Source organism: Rhipicephalus sanguineus, unplaced genomic scaffold (genome assembly GCF_013339695.2).
Source record: "Rhipicephalus sanguineus isolate Rsan-2018 unplaced genomic scaffold, BIME_Rsan_1.4 Seq28, whole genome shotgun sequence".
NCBI lineage: Eukaryota > Metazoa > Arthropoda > Arachnida > Ixodida > Ixodidae > Rhipicephalus > Rhipicephalus sanguineus.
In genome coordinates this window covers 26,792-43,865 of record NW_023614931.1, presented here as the reverse complement: position 1 = coordinate 43,865, position 17,074 = coordinate 26,792, and the positions used below count along the sequence as shown (strand labels likewise).

Below are 17,074 nucleotides of genomic sequence, written 5' to 3'. Positions count from 1 at the left end.
TGGTAGATTACCATTCATGATTTGATAATGCTTGCCGAATGAGCCCCAACCCATCCTTATTCTTCTAGTTATTTCACTCTCATGGTTCGGCTCCGCGGTAACTACCTGTCCTAAGTAGTGCGAATAGTAAAGTTTAGTAAATTTAGGTTCGATGGGAATTCGAAGGGAATAGTGATTTTGGTCGAATAATTTTGAACCAAATTCGAATACTGTATGTCACATATTATAAAGAAAAATGAGCATATTTCTCATGACCCAACTAACCTGCACAATATCTTTTTTTTTTAATTCAAACAAGACATAAATGTCATTCTTTTTGGCTCAGAGGAAGTGGAAGCAACTTTGTATAGTAGCAGGATTTGACTTCCGGTAGAAGGCAAGTGATAATCTGTAAAATACGTTGTTTTAAAATTTAGTATACTTAGTGCGTATAAGCTGGTATAACAAGCTTTTAAGTTTAAAAAATGATGAATCGATGTTCATTTAATCTTGAAGTGGTGTTCCTGGCAGTGCGTATTTTACCTGGAAAGGTGCACGCCTGGTACAGCACTCTTCCAGTACAGTGAAACCACCTTTACAGGCGGGGGGTGTTACATGCGGACTAAAATACACCTGTTCGTTCATTGCGAGTACTTCGAAATTTCCAATAATTTAAATTCGAATCGAAGCGAATTTGAATAAAGTAAAAGCTCGTTAATTCTGATTTCACGGGACCGGAAAAAATGTCCAAATTAACCGAATGCCGAATTAACGAATGAGCAGGAAAAACATTAAAATCATGTTGGAGAAGCATACTTTTATTTGCTGAAGTATTTTGTAATGGTCGTGGGTGTTTTCGTGCAGATTCCGGCTGAAATTACAATTTTTCTTAACTCTTCCAAATGGCCAACTACACGCAAGCTGTCGGAAGTGCTCAGGCAAACGTCCTCTAATATCAAAAGTGCCTCCGAGACTTCCCGAGAGGTGCGATGAGGTCGCAGCTGCATCTCCTCGCATGACTCTTCGTCAGAATCGTGGTTTTTCCTGGGCGCCCGTGACATCATTAATAATTTCTTGATTGGTCAGGATACCAGTCGTGGCGGCACGATCATCAATCGCAATGTAGTCCTAAAGGGTCGCATCTGTGGGAAGGACAGCATCGAAGGTCAGGCAGTCATCGTCGGTGGACTCGGCTGGCACCTCGTTGATGCCATCGTCAGCTACTGCCGCATGCTCGGGCCTCACAAAACCACTCTGCTGAAAAAAAAATAGAGAACTCTGCGAGAAGAGACGGTGCCGACACGACAACACAAGGGAAAATGGCGTCGGAGGCGCAGTGGAGCGAAGAAAGAAGACGCAGACGTTCGGTCACGCTGTGAGCGCCCCCACTAGTTGATGACGATGGCGATGCCACTGAGGTTTCGGTTTCACTCCAGTGGTGCCAGCACTGCTTTACCACACTTTCGTGTAGCGGCAGCCAGTCAGCATTTGTCCGAATTAAGCGGTGCGGAGCCGAATTCTGACGAATTGACGAAGGCTTGGTCCCATAGATTAACATGCACTTTGGCCGGGACCTAGTAGAGCTGTACAAATTATCTGAATTAACGGGTGTCGAATTAACGAGCTTTCACTGTACTGTAATATTCGTTCGAATATTCGACGTGCTCGCATATTCGCACAAGCCTAGTAATGAGGGATGGGTGCAAAGCACGTTTCGGCTTAACACGTGGGGCATTGAGCAGCAGTAACATTGTGAACAAAGTTATAAATGACGAATATTACGGCTTTTACACTGCTGTTATGCAAAATAAGTACTGCATTTGCGTATTCATCAAGAAAATTAAAATACATTGATGGAATAGACTCTTGTTTATTGTTTTCTCGATACTTGCAATAATTCAGCACTTGGTTAATTCTGACATTTTCTCTGGTCCCATGAAATCAAATTAACGAGCTTTTACTGTATATAATGAAGCATGTCTATCTGCCATTTCAATATAACAAAGTTCCACTGCTACCGGAGAGGAAGACTGAAGCACTAAATTGAAACCTTTGCTCGCACCAGTGGTGACATGAGTAGTATGGTTCTGGCGATTGCATTTTTCAATGGAAAATGCATTTTTTCAAAAGCTGGCTGCGGCCCATGGACAATGTGCAAGCAAGTCTACAGGGAAATGTTTTAGTGCAAACATTCTCACATTAACTGGTACAGTCAACTGCAGATTTTTCGGACGCCCGATTTTCCGGACATGCTCGAAAATTTGGACGCTTTCGCGGCACCGTCATCAGCCCCATAGACGTCAATGTATTAGAACGTCCGAAATTTCGGATGCTGAAATCTCTTCCGCGTCCGATTTTTCGGACTTTCTACCCAAATTGCAGGTCTGAAAGGCATTAATTGAAGCCTCCACCTCTGCCGCGTCTATAATCTTGTAGGTTCAAAGCAGCGATTGCGCGTGTCGATCTGTTTGCGACAGTAGCAGAGTCCAAAAGTCAGCTTTGCCGCAATGCCGAAGTGTTATGGGGTGAAGCAGACCAGAAATTCAAAGGGGCCATATCACGGCGTAGTGCGGCGATGTCTTTACGGATAAGCAGCGGAAATGAACGGAGGCGTGATGGTGGCAGGCGGCAAACGCGCCAGTACGGCTTAATCGCCGACAATCCTTACGATAAGCATCTTCAGTTAACTGCTCGGCAGTGCACGTGTCTTAGCGCAGTTGCATGCGTACTGTACGCATTTAACAGGCGAGAACCCAAACGCGCCGCGCCGCCATTCATGCTGCCTCTTTGTGCGAGACCGCTAAGTGCGCCGCACAGACGTGTTGCCTTCACGAACGAAACCAGCTCGCCACTGCCGCTCCCGTATTCGGTCAGGAACGGAATGGTCATCACGAACCCTTTCGTGACAAATGCATGCCTACGGTACAGCGAGAGTACAGTGACGGCGTCAGCTTAGTTGGCGATGTGCTGCACACAACTAGAAACGATTGGCTTCACACAGCAGCAAATGCTGCGTATCGGCAGAGATTCGGCAATGCGTGTGCGTATCGTTTACGTGCGCACACGCATCAGGGAAAGCCGGACGAGTCATCCGCTCTTCCGACACAGTCTTTGTGTTCCGCGTCATCGTTTCCAAACGCTCCATGCGAGAGAGCCGTAATCTATTCCGCGCTTTGCTAGTATCAGCGGCGCTCATCACGAGACGCAAATTTGCAAGTGGCAGTTGGCACGTAGTTAAGCCGGGTTCGCGGCAGCTACCTAATGTATTTGCGAGAGCCTGGGCGCGCACCAAAATGCCTGATAAGTGTACTGGGAGGCATTAAAGCTATTTCGGACGGGGCTGTGGCGATTTGACCGCTTGAGCGGAATAAAAAAGCATGAATTTGTTTTTTCGGACTGCCTGCTTTTTCAGACGATTTCGCGGTCCCTAGGGAGTGCGAAAAATCGGACGTTGACTGGTATTTTGATGCCAGCCAGCAGACACGTTGGTTAGCTCAATGTTGTTTTTTTGTGTAGATGTACTTCATGTTGATGTCTCAACTAGGCAAACAATGCTATAGAAAATGGCATTACATGTCAAAGACTTAACATGGTCAAAGACAAAATTTTGGAGCTGCTCGCAGTTACCACTCGCACTGCTACGAGCTCTAAAAATTATGTTGGTGTTCTGTGATAAAGTTGACTTGCAAGACTTGCTGAATGCACTGTGGTGACTGAAATTTGCGATGCCGTACTAGACTTTGCTAGTTCTTCAGACATATGCGTAGGTCAGATTGTCGCTCCCATGCGATTTTGTACCACAGCTCTTTTGTTGTTGCGGCAGGCCCGTAGTCAGAATGTTTTTTTTTAACGGAGGGGAGGGGGGGACCCACTTGCTGAAAGCCTTGACTACTATTTGAAAAAAGCGCCTATTTTCATTATTTTTGCTAAAACACCATGTGTCATAAAAATGGGAGGGGAGCTGCCTCCCCCTGCCTTACGGGCCTGTTTTGCGGCTTGTGGACTACATTCAATGTTTTGTGCATTTATCGGAGCGATAGAGAGCAAGTGGTTTCGTTCAGTGATGACAAGCCACAGTGGCAGAATAGGCACAATAGCTTCGCTTAACTCACATTACCATAGTGTGTTAGGACCTGCATTTGTTTGGCTTTACGCGTGACACATAGCCACTGTGAAGAAAACTTTGCCAGCGGGTCGTCAAGTCGTGGCAGCCAGATGTCATGCTTAATGAACATCTTTTATATTATTAATTTTTTTGTACGGCTATAATATTCGAACTTTCTTTGCGGCAGCATCTATTAAAAAAGGAATCCTTCGAAGATTATACTTTGCAAAAAAGGTTCAGTTTCAGTGTAACAAGGTTTTGATAAAACCAACAGGGGTACAACAGCTGCGCCAATTGCACCAATTTGATTCAATTCTTTATTTTTTGCACCAAGCTTGAGCCAAAACTGAAATTTTGTTGAAGTAGTGCCACGCTGCGCCAAAATGCCCGACCAGCTTCAAAATTTTCTCAGTTGCGCAAATTTTAGCGAGAAATGGAGGCCGCGTTGGTCATCTGCAGTGTGGGCATCATCATCCAATACAGATGCGCAGACCCTCACCCTAACCTTCACGCAAAAGAACAAAAAAGTCAGTTTCACCGCAAGGACGAAGCAAGTGAATGCGATATAGCAACAAATTGTAATGTTATACGAAGTGAGGCTGGCAGCAAACTGCTTTTGTAACCGATCTCGCTTCACTCTACGAAACGTTGGTGTAAGAGAATACAGCCACTCCAGGGAAAGATGCTCTTTCTGCACAGTGTCTTCGCATTGAGAGCGCAGCACGTAGAAGGGTATACGAGCCGCCCGCTTGATGGCCGCCTGAGATAGCGCACGCGCCAGCGATCACGACCGCGCCCTTACAATCAAAGTTCAAAGTTGCTGCTGGAGCGACACCCCCCACCCCTCTTGCGTCTTTTCATGCTCGTTCAAGAAGGGCGAGGCGTTTTCTCACTGCTTTGATGGCAGGCCTCCCGAGCGGAGTGATTGTTATCGCATGTGCCCTCCGAGCGACGGAGATGGGCTGGCTTGTTTGATCTCTGCTTCAGCCGCACTTGCGCACTTTTACCCGCAGTAGACCATACTATGCGTGGGGTGATGTTGTCAATTTGGACTTTATACGGGACATAACGGCAAAATCCATTGATAGTGTCCATAAATTGCTATCACAATAAAAAGGCACAGCGATTCTCAAATTTCCTTACTGCCTGTTTTATTGCATGCAGAACGCTTTTTAAGCCACTTTTGCCGCAGTACACTGGTGTCCTGCAAAAAAGTGTTCTGAGGTTTTGAAAGGGCTGTTAGTACTAGCTGTCAGGGACACTGCACATTTTGTTCCTTAATTACTCGTTCATGCAAGCACCGTGTAATACGAGTTACTAGTATATCGCCAACATCTAAAAAATTATTGGAGATCACTTGGACCTGCTGTGTATGGCGTTTCTGTGGCCTTGAGACGCGAATAGACGAAAACGTTAGCCAGTTTTCTTTTTTCTCCACCCCCGCTTGCTCCTGCTTTACGAATCTCCTGAGTTTTGAGGTTGCCAGGTTTGCAGGTCCACATTAGCATTTGCAGTGCCTGTCGAATTATTTGACAGGCCCTGCAAATGTTAATGTGGACTTGGTCATTGTTTTCACAGTGGGGTGGCTCAACACACTGCTTTTATTGAAATAGCAATGTTCATGTGCACCGTGCACGAGTTGGCTGATTTTTAATGTTTTTTACGTATTTTTGTTTTCTTTTTCTAAAAGTAAGCCTCTTTGTTATACTGTTCCAAATTTGGGATTTCGTGCTAAAAAAAATTCAGGTTTATTTTTTGTAACCTCCTCCAAATTTGGATTATTGTGCTTCAAAAGCAACATTTTGCTGCTCCAAAAATTGCTCCAAATCCTATTTCGGCTGTTGCACCCGTGAACCGTGTAAATTGCTGATCTTTACGAACTTCTTTATATAGATGTTTAACTGTATTTTGATCTTGTAGTCTCAGCTGTATTAAAAACCATGTATTATATTTTGCAATTCATTTAAGTTACCTTGTGCCACAGTTATGATTTAACGAAATCCTTGCTCATTGTGTGCATGCAGCTTGTTGCTCTATGAAAAATGAAAAAGTGGTAAACATTGGCCAAGAGAGAAACAGCCTTCTAGAGGGGAAACAGCTGGGTGCCCAAAAATAGTTAAGCGAACAATCGTCGACCTTTTTATATGTTTCAATATATATGTGAAGGGCGTTTAGTTAATTGTCTAATGAGAAATTAACTGTGTACAGTTCTTGCAGTAGTTGCAGTGGCTCAGACATTCTCGGAACATCAGACCATCTTATAAATGCCCTTCAATTATGTCAGCTGGTAACTGGTACAGCTCAGACCACTTATAACGTAACCGCTTACAGTGCAGTACCGGCTATAATGCGGTTTTTTCTGACTCCCGCTTACTCTCCCATAGAACTCCATGTATACGCATACCGCTTATTGTGCAGACCCCCGAGATGAAAGACCGGTTATAATGCGGCTGCCGGAACATTCTCAAAGATGCGAGGGTGCGAGCGTGCTTCTCAGCGGAGATGCGCCGGCGGGGGAGAGAGCGGAGACGGCATTACAAAGGAGGAGGGGTCGCGGAACGAACGAACAAGGAGCGGGGGGAGAAAAAAAAAAGGGAGCAGCCCGGCGCAGGTGCGTGGTGTGAGGAGGGGGAGCGGTTGCGCGGCCGACGGAGAAGCCTTTGCCCCCTTCGGCCGCTTGACATGCGCGCTTCGTCGTTGCTTCGTCGTAGAGCGCAGATATCGCGCGTGCAACCTCGATTCCCCCGCAAGTAACAATGCTTTGAGACGCGATTGAGCTTTCGCCTTTGCCACCAACAGGCGGACTTACAAGCTTGAAAGACTTTTTCAGGATAGTTGCCGCGGCTGTTCTCCCGATCGCGAACCGAAACTTCGTTTCACGCGTGATGCCCTCGGTTTAGCTCGCGAGTGCGATCTCTTCTACTCCCGATCTCCGTGTTGCCTAGGGCAAGCTTCTCGCGGTGGTGGCCTGCCAAGTTGCAACGCGCACGCTAGGCTAACGAGCGCTAGCTGCCATGTCGGCGGCGCGCGGACTACAGAAGTTGCGGTTTGGTGCCGAGTCAGTGAAACATTTTGCAATTGTGCATTAGAAGGGGTGACTACATATTTTACGAAAACGCGGGCGTGCGTGTGAAACACTCGAGTGGTGGTTTGTGGTCGCCACCGTTTTCGACATCGCGGACGCGCAGTGTGTTACCGCGGCGGCTTCCCATGACGGCGCATTTTTTCCGCGTTCGTTATGTCGGCACCGCAGGTCCGCGGACGCTAACAGTTCAACATTTTCAAATGTAAGCAGATGCAAACTTACGCCCCAGTCGCATGCCGCGATAGTCGGAATCGCGCGCCCTGCCTGTTGGTCATGTTTTGTACACGTTGCAACCTTTCAAAATGTTGTTTTTGGTTATAGTGCGGTACCGCTTATAGTGCGGATATTCGCGACTCCGGCGACTTACGTTATAAGCGGTCTATGCTGTACCATGTATTTTTTCGCACGTCTGGTTGACATTTTATTCTAGAGAGAATCTTCTTTTATTGCAAGGCCAGCTAGACAGCAAGTTGATGTAATTTTTCACTGTGTCGATGCTTCATAGAAATGAAATTTGCTTAAAATTTCGTAATGGTTGAGGACGCAGGGGCATTTTGTGTTTGATCAATGCACAGCTTGAAGGGTATTGCTTGCCAACGTGAAGTGGCAGTGTTATTTATGGAACTTTGACTGCATGCACTGCCTGTTTACTTTTTCTTTGCAGTGGCGTCACTTAGCTTTTGTCATGACTTGAGAATATGTATGCTGTGTGTGTTCCAGCCGATCCTCATTTGCCCTGGGCATTTAATATTCATGACACAAGCTCCTTGCGACTGCTGCTCTAGTAGGATTTATTGTGCTGCGTAAAAAATACTTGGAGCTTTCAGAGGTTAGGAGGCTAAATAGTACCAGTTTGTGCCCTTGCCAGGCGCAGTTTCTTGGTAGCTTTTAATAATGTGAATGTCCACTATACCCAGTGGGTGATTGACAGGAGCTGCTGTTGCAGTGGGTAATCGTAAACCTTGGCTGATGACGATTTTCCCATCTGTGTGATGCAGGTGTGGCGCATGTGCTACAGGGAGTCACTCTGGAGCTCAGCCCTTACCTGGGTGAACTTGGAAAAAGCCTGGCACGTGAGTAGTCCTGTTCACCTATTGTAGGACTAGGGAATGCTTTTGCGTTTACCCTTTTTTCTTCTCACATCTCTGTACGGGGTGTATGCCGGTCTTTGATAGCCTTGAAATTGAAACCTACATTTTAAAGGTGCTTGAAAGTCATAGAATAGTTTTTTTTTTCTTTTTGAAAACTCTTGAATTTCTTGACAAATGCTGCTTGATATTTACTACGTAGTCTGCTTTCTGAGGTACAGAGGCACTCATAGGGTAAACTACCCATTTTAGAAGCAAAAGCAGGACGTGCCAGTGTTGATGCACGTCCTGCTTGATTCACGCGGCACTCAAAACTGCCCATCGAATTGTGCCAAGTCATTTATTGATGCTTGGTGACAAGTCCGCTTCCATGTATGTGCTGTCTTCACAAGGCCTTGTCCTCTCATTCGTTTCATTCCCCCACATGCTGTCACTCTGCATTCTCCCACTTTTTTTTTTCTTTCGCTTACCTCCTGATGACTCGACTCTGCTTTCAGCCCTTACGCTGCTTTATTCGCCTCCATCTCTGTTGAGCGACCGGTGCATGGAATAAAGATGCTGATACTCTGTAGTTATCTGCCAGTGTGATCAGGAACTCTGTGAATATTCTCTGTTCTTATGCAACCAAAGCCAGAAAAAAAATGTTGTGTGCAAGCCAGATGCCAAAGAAGGAGAGTTTTATTGAGGGGCTCGTTTCTTTGTTAGACACAACCAAATGAATCCAACCGACAGTTGGGCCAGGGATAGCATAAGGGCCATTAATCGTTGTCTTTAAATGCAGCGTAATAATAAAGTAAATTCAACTGCATTAAAGTGGACGAAATATCACCCTTTCCACTGGTCCACAACCTTCGAATTATGCGGCCCAACGAAGTGGACGGGGAAGTGCCTTCCGTCATGGCTCAATTAGTACAGCATCGAACGTGTAACTTGAAGGTTGTGCTTTAGGATCCCACCGACGGAAAGTGTCATTTTTCATTCACTTTAATTCATTTCAGTTTACGCCATAATTACTACACTACAGTTAAAGACAACAAGTACTGTCCCCCATGCTTTCCTTGGTCTGATTGTCTGTTGGATTTTTCTAGATACCAAAAGTAAGAAATTCAAATTAAAGCTGCTGATTATGGTGCTGATGCTAAGTGATTGGTTGTTACTAGAGCTGTGCGAATAGCAAAATTTTGGGTGCGAAGCGAATTCGAATAATAAAGATTGAGTGCGAATCGAATCGAATAATTTCGAATAATTTTCAAATATTTCTCAAAAATTTTTTGAATAATTCGAAGTGAAATTACAGAAAAAGTTGCAGAGAATCCCTAAGTATGTGCTTGTGAGATAGCAACATGAAAGTGTTTTCTTTTCGCTAGGTTGATGAAGCGCTGGTGGGGTCATATTTCATAGTTGTCTTTCTTATCAAGAATGAGGCAATGTAGAGGCCAAATTGTATTTGTGTACATGGTTTGGTGCAACCAAAGTGTTGCCGACAACGCTTTACACGTGATAGGCAGAGATGCCATTTCCTCAGCCTCTCCTTCTCTTTCAACTTCTGTGGAAGTTCAACTGATGGTGTGCTCTCTTCAAGTCCGGAGTTCCAAATCTGCCTTGTAGACGTCGATATATAAGAACATCTGAAATTTTGGATGCTAAAAAGCTTTGGCGTCCGATTTTTCGGACTTCCTGCCCAAATTTCAGGTCCAAAACAGCATTAATTCAGCCCCCAACTCTGCCACATCTTTCATCTCCATATTGGAACCAGCGTTTTCTTGAGTTGATACATTTGCGACCGTAGCTGAGCTTGAAAGGCAGCTTTGCCGCAATACGGGGGTGTGATGAGGTGAAGCATATTGAAAATCTAGGGGACACTTCAATCAGACGTTGACTGTCTCTTGCCCAAGTTCGACCGTAACGGAGCTTGAAAGGCAGCTTTGCGCAATACGGGTTGTGATGAGGTGAAGCATATTGAAAATATAGGGACCACTTTCAAACCGGACTTTGTCTCTTGGCTAAGTTCGACGTAACGGAGCTTGAAAGGCGCTTTGCCGCAATACGTGAGTGTAATGAGGTGAGCATATTGAAAATCTGAAGGGGTCACTTTCAACCGGACGTTGACTGCATTTGTCTTTGGCAAGTTCGAATAGTTCGAATAGTAAATTTCAGTGCGAATCGAATCGAATATCAAACACTATTCGAAAAACTATTCGAAATTTCGAATATTCGCACACCCCTAGTTGTTACCTATTGTCTTGATTGCTCTTTATAAAATGTTAACTGTGCATAGACTGGATATTCACTGAGCAGCTGCCCATACTGGCAGGGCTCCATTTCGTATCCAGTTCAATCCGTATGAAAGCTCAAAAACAAAAGAAGCCTGATGGCTCTAGGCATTAAAAAATCTTAAGGTGGGTAGCATGTCAACATCTCAACGAAAGTTTTGAAAACATTGATGACATGCACACTTGTGTACTGCATTTTGTCTTTCATACATTAAGAAGATTAAGGATATTCTTCAGTCTTCTGAACAATGCCATTAAAAGCACCAGCCTTTCCTTAAAATTTGTTTTTTCATGGTTTGAAGCATTATGGAAATATTGCATCACTAAGTGCCACTAAGTGCCAGTCATTTGCCAGGTTTCGTACGTGTTTGTTGTGTCCGTAATGGCGTTGGTTGCGTGATAGTGCTGCATTTTGCATAGCACCCATGGAGACAGGTTTTCTGCATGCGCTCTGTTGAAGCATGGCATAACAACATTGTTCACATAACGGATGCTGGTACGCAGTACTAAATCTCGCCATGTTGCCCTTCCTCCTCCCCCCCTTCAGAGCACTGGTGGCAAGGACGAGTCTGTCGCCAGGGGGCAGTGGTGGACTGGGAACCTGGCTCACCAGTGCGGTTCGCAGGAAGCCCTCGAGGCACTGATCAAGCACCTCGTGGGGGTCCTCAACGGTCAGTCCATACCTGCAAGAGGGTTTCCAAGCTTTCTCTGGAAAAAAAAAACCTGACAATGGGCTAGTTGGTTAAACATGACCATCGTTTTTTGCGCAATCAGCAAAAAAAAAGAAACAAGAAAAAACTGGACACTGCTAAGAACGACACAGGCCACAGCACATTGCGCCGATGTGTTCTGTATGTTGTCTTTTTCTTAGCTTTGTCTAAGTTGATATTGCATAGGCTTGTGCGAACAGTGAATTTAGGTCCCAATGCGAATTCGAAGCGAATAGTGGTTTGGTCAAAGTGAATTTCGAAGTGAATTGGAATAGCTTGTGTCACATAATATAAAGAAAAATGAGCATATTTGTCATGACCCAACTAACCAGCACAATATTTTTTAAAGTTGAAACAAGGCATATGCATATATCATTCTTTTTGGTTCAAAGGGAAGTGGAAGCAACTTTGAGTAGTAGCAGGGATTTGACTTTCGGTAGAATGCAAGTGATAACCTGTAAAATATGTTACGTTTGAAATTTACTATACTTAGAGCATATAAGCGGTATAATGCAGCTTTTAACTTAAAAATGATGTATCTATGTGAGGGTAATACAGTAAAACCTCATTAATTCGAACTCGGTTATTTCGAAATCCCACATAATTAGAAGGATTTCTGCAGCCCCGTATTTTGCAATGTAAATTTTGGTGGATAATTTGAAGCCGTGGTCAGTACCAGTCCGGTTAATTAAAAAACTTTGGGTGCCATGTGCCAATTCCTGATCCCGATTCATGTTCTGCAAATCCACAGAAACGATGTCCCTTAGGAGCCACAAGGCAATGCAGTGTAGCGATACTAATGGGTGACATGTGAAGCATCCCAGCCTCGCTGCTGCCAGTTCAAGAAAAAAACAAACCAAAAGTCGGTCTCGTGGTGAGCTGAAATGTGCGCCTGCGGAAAAGAAGATGTGCTTCACTGCAACACAGCGGTGATGCATGGGCAGCATGATGCATGCTTCTCTCAACGTCAGCGCGTCATGATTTACCCATTCTTTCTGGGAAAATATAGAAATTAATAAAGGGTGGTCTGACGGAACTCGCGATGTATGCGAACCTCCTATTGGCGGTTGTTCCGGCAATTTGCGCACTTGCACTGCTGGCGGAGTGCCTGCCTGCAACGCCTGCTTCGAAAACTCAGTTCGAAAACTTCAATGATCATCTTTTCCACCCAGAACACATCGCGAATTCCGTCACACTGGTCGTTATTAAATTATTTATTTTAACAGAAAGAATGGCCGAATGGTCGCATCATGACGCGCTGACGCTGCGAGGAGCAGGTGACACGCTGCCCGCGTGTCACCACTGTGTTGCAGCGAAGCACGACTTTTCTAGGCGTGCATTTCGGTTGACCACGAGACCGTTTTTTTCCTTTCTTTTTTTTTTTTTTCTTGCGCTGGCAGCAGCCAGGCTCGCCGTTTCCCCGGTTTAGCGGCAAAATTGGGACCAGGTATTGCTGGAAAACATAACCCTTGTAGCTGCAAAATAGCAGGCACAGCAAACAACCACCTCTGATTACTTCCAGTAATTCAAAGTTCCTTGCATCCTGCTTTTTGTATGTTCGGTTAATTCGAAAACCCGCTTAATTAGATTTTTCACAGTCCCAGTGATTTTGAATTAACGAGGTTTTACCGTATGTTCATTTAAACTTGAAGTGGGGCTTCGCGGCAGTGCAAATTTCTTCTGAAAAGGTGTATTCGATACGAAACTTTGCAAACGCCCGAATCTCCCCAGAGGCACTTCAAATTCTAAAACTCTGTAATAATCAAGAAAAAAGTGTCCATCTGATATGGACACCCGCTCACACACTATCAGAAGGTAGCAATGAGGCGGCGCACCGCATGGCTCAAGGGCTTACAGACCGAGCATCGATTAGTGCCGTCTCAGGGAATACCGATGAGTGGGGAGTGGGAAGATAGAATGACCACATTTCACGAAATTACAGTACACCATAGATTGCAGAGGCGTACATTCCCACCGCCTCACCCGAAATTAAGTCTGTCGAATGGCGGCAGTTACAAACCCTATCCTACCTGAGTCCAGCTATCATGCATGTAATACACCCAGACTTATACACGACAGACAAGTGTAGACATTGTGACTCTAGAGCCACCTTAGAGCACATAGTATGGGGATGTCCAGATATAATAAACAATAGCTGTGATGCAGCCTTAAACAGCGACAGCCTCCGCGCGCGCTGGGAGTCTGCGTTGCTCAGCTCAGACCTGGAGCAGCAACTCTGGGCCGTCCAGCGAGCCGAGGAAGCCGCCAAGGGCCAGCAACCCTTGGCCGAAGCCTAGGCGGGATCCAGGCCCATCCCACCAATTCGCAGGGCAATCAATAAAGTTAAGGGGGGAAGAGGCACTTTGACATAAAGCATCTTTTAATTTAAGTTAGGATGATGAAAACTTCGGTGATCATGTATTTACATGTGTAAATATCAAATATGAACTCACTTTTTATGTAGCCATTACGACTATTGTTTTAATTAATCATTACTTAAAATTTCATTTAATCACCTTTTTAATAAATTGGCTACTCAGATCCTGCTGAATTAAATGTCATTGCATTCTACAGTTATCAAAGAGTGCAAAAAGCAAATTTTATGGTTCTAGCTTTCCTACAACAAAAGTTATGAAGCTTCAAAGTTCGCCATTCGATTACCGAGAAAATATATTTTTGTTGTTTTCTCTCTTGTAAAAATTTACGCTTTTCTATAGTAACATATGACACTTTGTTGCACTCACTAAACATCCAGCTTTTCAGTAATACAATAATGATCAAAATCGAGTGTACCAAAGCTGAGAAACGCTCGCTAAAAGAATGAAAGGTGGCCAAAAAATTGAAACTGAGAAAAAAGCAAAAAACAAAGCTCTGTATCTTCAAGGAGGGCTACACAAGTAAAAGTGCTTTACTTCACAAATAAATGCCTTAGAAGACACCAGGAGAGTAGTTTATCGCAGTTTCCAACCGAAACGGCCCCATTGCATGTCCTTTCAAGCAGTTTGTTGATTGCGGAGAAGTCAACGATCCCGTAGTTAGCCGCCGACGGGTCAGAGCCCTCGCACGCTGTTGCGAGCGTCCGCAGCTAGCGCTCGCTAGCGGAAGTTGCCGATAAGCTGGAGATCTTATCTTCAGTCTGTATCTGCTGTTGCGCACGATTGGCGCCAGTCAAGAACGTCGTGTCGATCCTTCTACCACGCTATCACTGACGTCGTCGAGGCGGCCGCCGACACAGGTGAAGTCGGCATTTCGACCGATGAATCGCGTTCCGCCGCCACGCCGTCCTCCGCTGGATGCGCTTCTGATGCACCCGAGCCGTGATCTTGCTTTTTTTTTTTAATTTATGAGCGCTGCGCAACTTTCGATTCGGCTTCGCCACGATCAAAGTTCCAAAACGCGGCCGAGAGCGTAGGCCTAATTCACTCCCGGCGGCTGCGGCGCACTTCGTCTAGCTCACTTGGCGCTGTGCCAGTAAGCCGCCGCAACTTGCAGTCTTTGTTGAGGATGATCAAAAACGCCTGCTCCAATTTCTTGCCAGCTTGCGCGGGTTAGAACTTTACGGACGTAAATCGACGAGAACAACACAGTTATACTACGGCGACATCAACTTGCCGCTTTGCGTGCGCTGCAGCAGACAGCGCGGGAGGCCCGACGAATCGGAAGGCGTTATTTAGTCACGTGGGCTCACTGTGCCAATAGGCTCACGCGGAGGGACCTTTTTTTGGCGCGGATTTTCTACGTGAATTCTGAGTGGACAGAAACAAGGGCGGCGGGATATTCAAGAAAAAGCGCGGCTCTTTCGAATGCGACCAAGATGGCTGCCGTAGGGAACATAGAGCGGCAACAGCGCGGCGCTGAATAAGCCCATTTTTTACGCGTTTATCGCTAAAAATTTAGCTCGCTAATGGCACATAGAATGCTGTCACGGCTAAAATACTGATCTAAGACGCATGAAAATTGGCGAGGTTATGCATCAGTAGCGGTAGAATCCAAATAAAACATTTTCAAAAATTCGATTTTTTTTCTGATTTTCGGTCTCAAAGACCCGCTTCCCCCCTTAACTGATCTGATCTGAAGGTGTATTCACGGTATAGCACACCTCCACTGCAGTGAAAGCACCTTTACAGGGGGTTACAAGCGGTTTATATCTGTCTATTCGTTCATTTCGAATACTTCGAAATTTCCAAGAATTTAAATTCGTTTCGAAGCGAATTCGAATACTGTAATATTCGTTTGAATATTTGAAGTGCTCGAATATTCGCGCAAGCCTAGCCTTGTTACATTAACGGTGATGGCTGAATCACAGTAGCAATTCAGTGGACATAGCTAATGGTACAGTTGCTTTGCACAGTAATGTAAATAAACCTCACTTTAAGGGCTCAGCTTGTCATCCATCCACTGTCTGTTGCATGGTCACGGAGTGGTCAGTAGAGGCCTAAAACAAGGCTAACAATGCTCAAAACTAGTGCAAAATAAACCGAGGTCTAAAATAACTTAAACTTAAGAAAACTTAAGAAATAACGAAGAATTACTCACAACAATTTACGTAAAATTGCGAAAAACACTTCTGAAACGTCGGCTGATACCCACGGCGCACAAAAGGGCGCACTACCGCCTCAGCAAGTACGCGATTGCCAAAAAAATGGTTGCCCTGGGTTGCCTGCACTATGCATTACGTCAAGTTTCACGGTAGTGGAGCTGCTGTGCAGGATTTAGAACTTCACCAAGACCTACACAAGAACGACATTAGCTCTAAATTAACCACAAAATTAGCCTTGGATTAGAGCAGAATTAATCCTAAAATAAGCACTGGATTTCTAAATTTGTTTCTCTTTTTTCATTTTTTAACAACAAGCTTTATGGCGCATTTGATGGTTTCCTCTCTCCAAACTTGCAGGCTCCGAGGGGAAGCTGACCACGACCGAGCAGAGACTAAGCGTTTTGACCGCCATTGGCGAGGTGAGCTGCCATGTGGTGACTGGGGCCTCCCACATTCAACGGCTGAGCGAGATCGCTCTGCAGCACCTCCTGGCTGTCCTCAAGGCTGAGGGTGAGTGTGTCTTGTCACCGCACGTGCATCACTTGGATTGTACCAGTCCTAAAGCTTTCGTGGCGTGTGACAGGTTTTGATGTTGCGCATTCATCGGTCTTAGTGCAAGTGGCTTAGCTTGGTGAATGGAGAACTGAATGTTTTGCCACTTTGGACAGTACACTCCAATAAAAAAATAGAGTATTTGTCATTTACCTTGCGTACTTTTCTCGCATTATCACCGTGGTCCTTGCACTTCCGGGTCATGAGTGGCGTGCCCGCTATCAGCATGACATAGCATTCCTGATAGGAAAGTGGCGGGAGCGGGGTTTTCAAGAAAGGAAACGCGAGCAGGCCAGATGACAATTATAGTTGGGGGCCATAATACTCCCCTAATAATCAGTTTTGTTTTACAGTGTACTGAAGGTATTGATTGTCAACTTGTGGTGGTGGAACGGCTGTGATAGCTTTGCTTGCACTGATTGCCACAGTGCTATGGACCTGCGTTTCCATTGGCTTTATGCAAGCAGTACGGCCACTATGAGGAGAACTTTGTCGGTGTAACATCACGCTGAAGTTGTCGCTGGCTCTCGGGTTGAACAAAATTGATTTGTATTTATTTTGATCACTTTTTCATACTGTCCTGTTAGGGGACATCCATTGTGGTACCCTTACGTTGAAAAAAAAGTTAAAATTACACTAGAATTTTCAATATAACAATGCAAATTCCTAATTTTAGTAGCTTTTTATATCAAGGCATAAGTGTATTTTACTGTGGTCTTGTATTTATTCATTTGTTTGTTTT

General features: G+C 45.0%; 1 protein-coding gene across 1 annotated transcript in view; it reads left to right on the top strand.

Annotated features, from left to right (window-relative positions):
- Positions 1–17,074, top strand: part of LOC119376923 (eIF-2-alpha kinase activator GCN1-like) — a 35,522-nt gene that overhangs the window by 9,531 nt on the left and 8,917 nt on the right. The window contains exons 5-7 of the mRNA XM_037646590.2: positions 8,168–8,238; positions 11,078–11,201; positions 16,138–16,290. Of these exons, the coding sequence (XP_037502518.1) occupies positions 8,168–8,238; positions 11,078–11,201; positions 16,138–16,290 (348 nt within the window). The remainder of the gene's footprint in view (positions 1–8,167; positions 8,239–11,077; positions 11,202–16,137; positions 16,291–17,074) is intronic.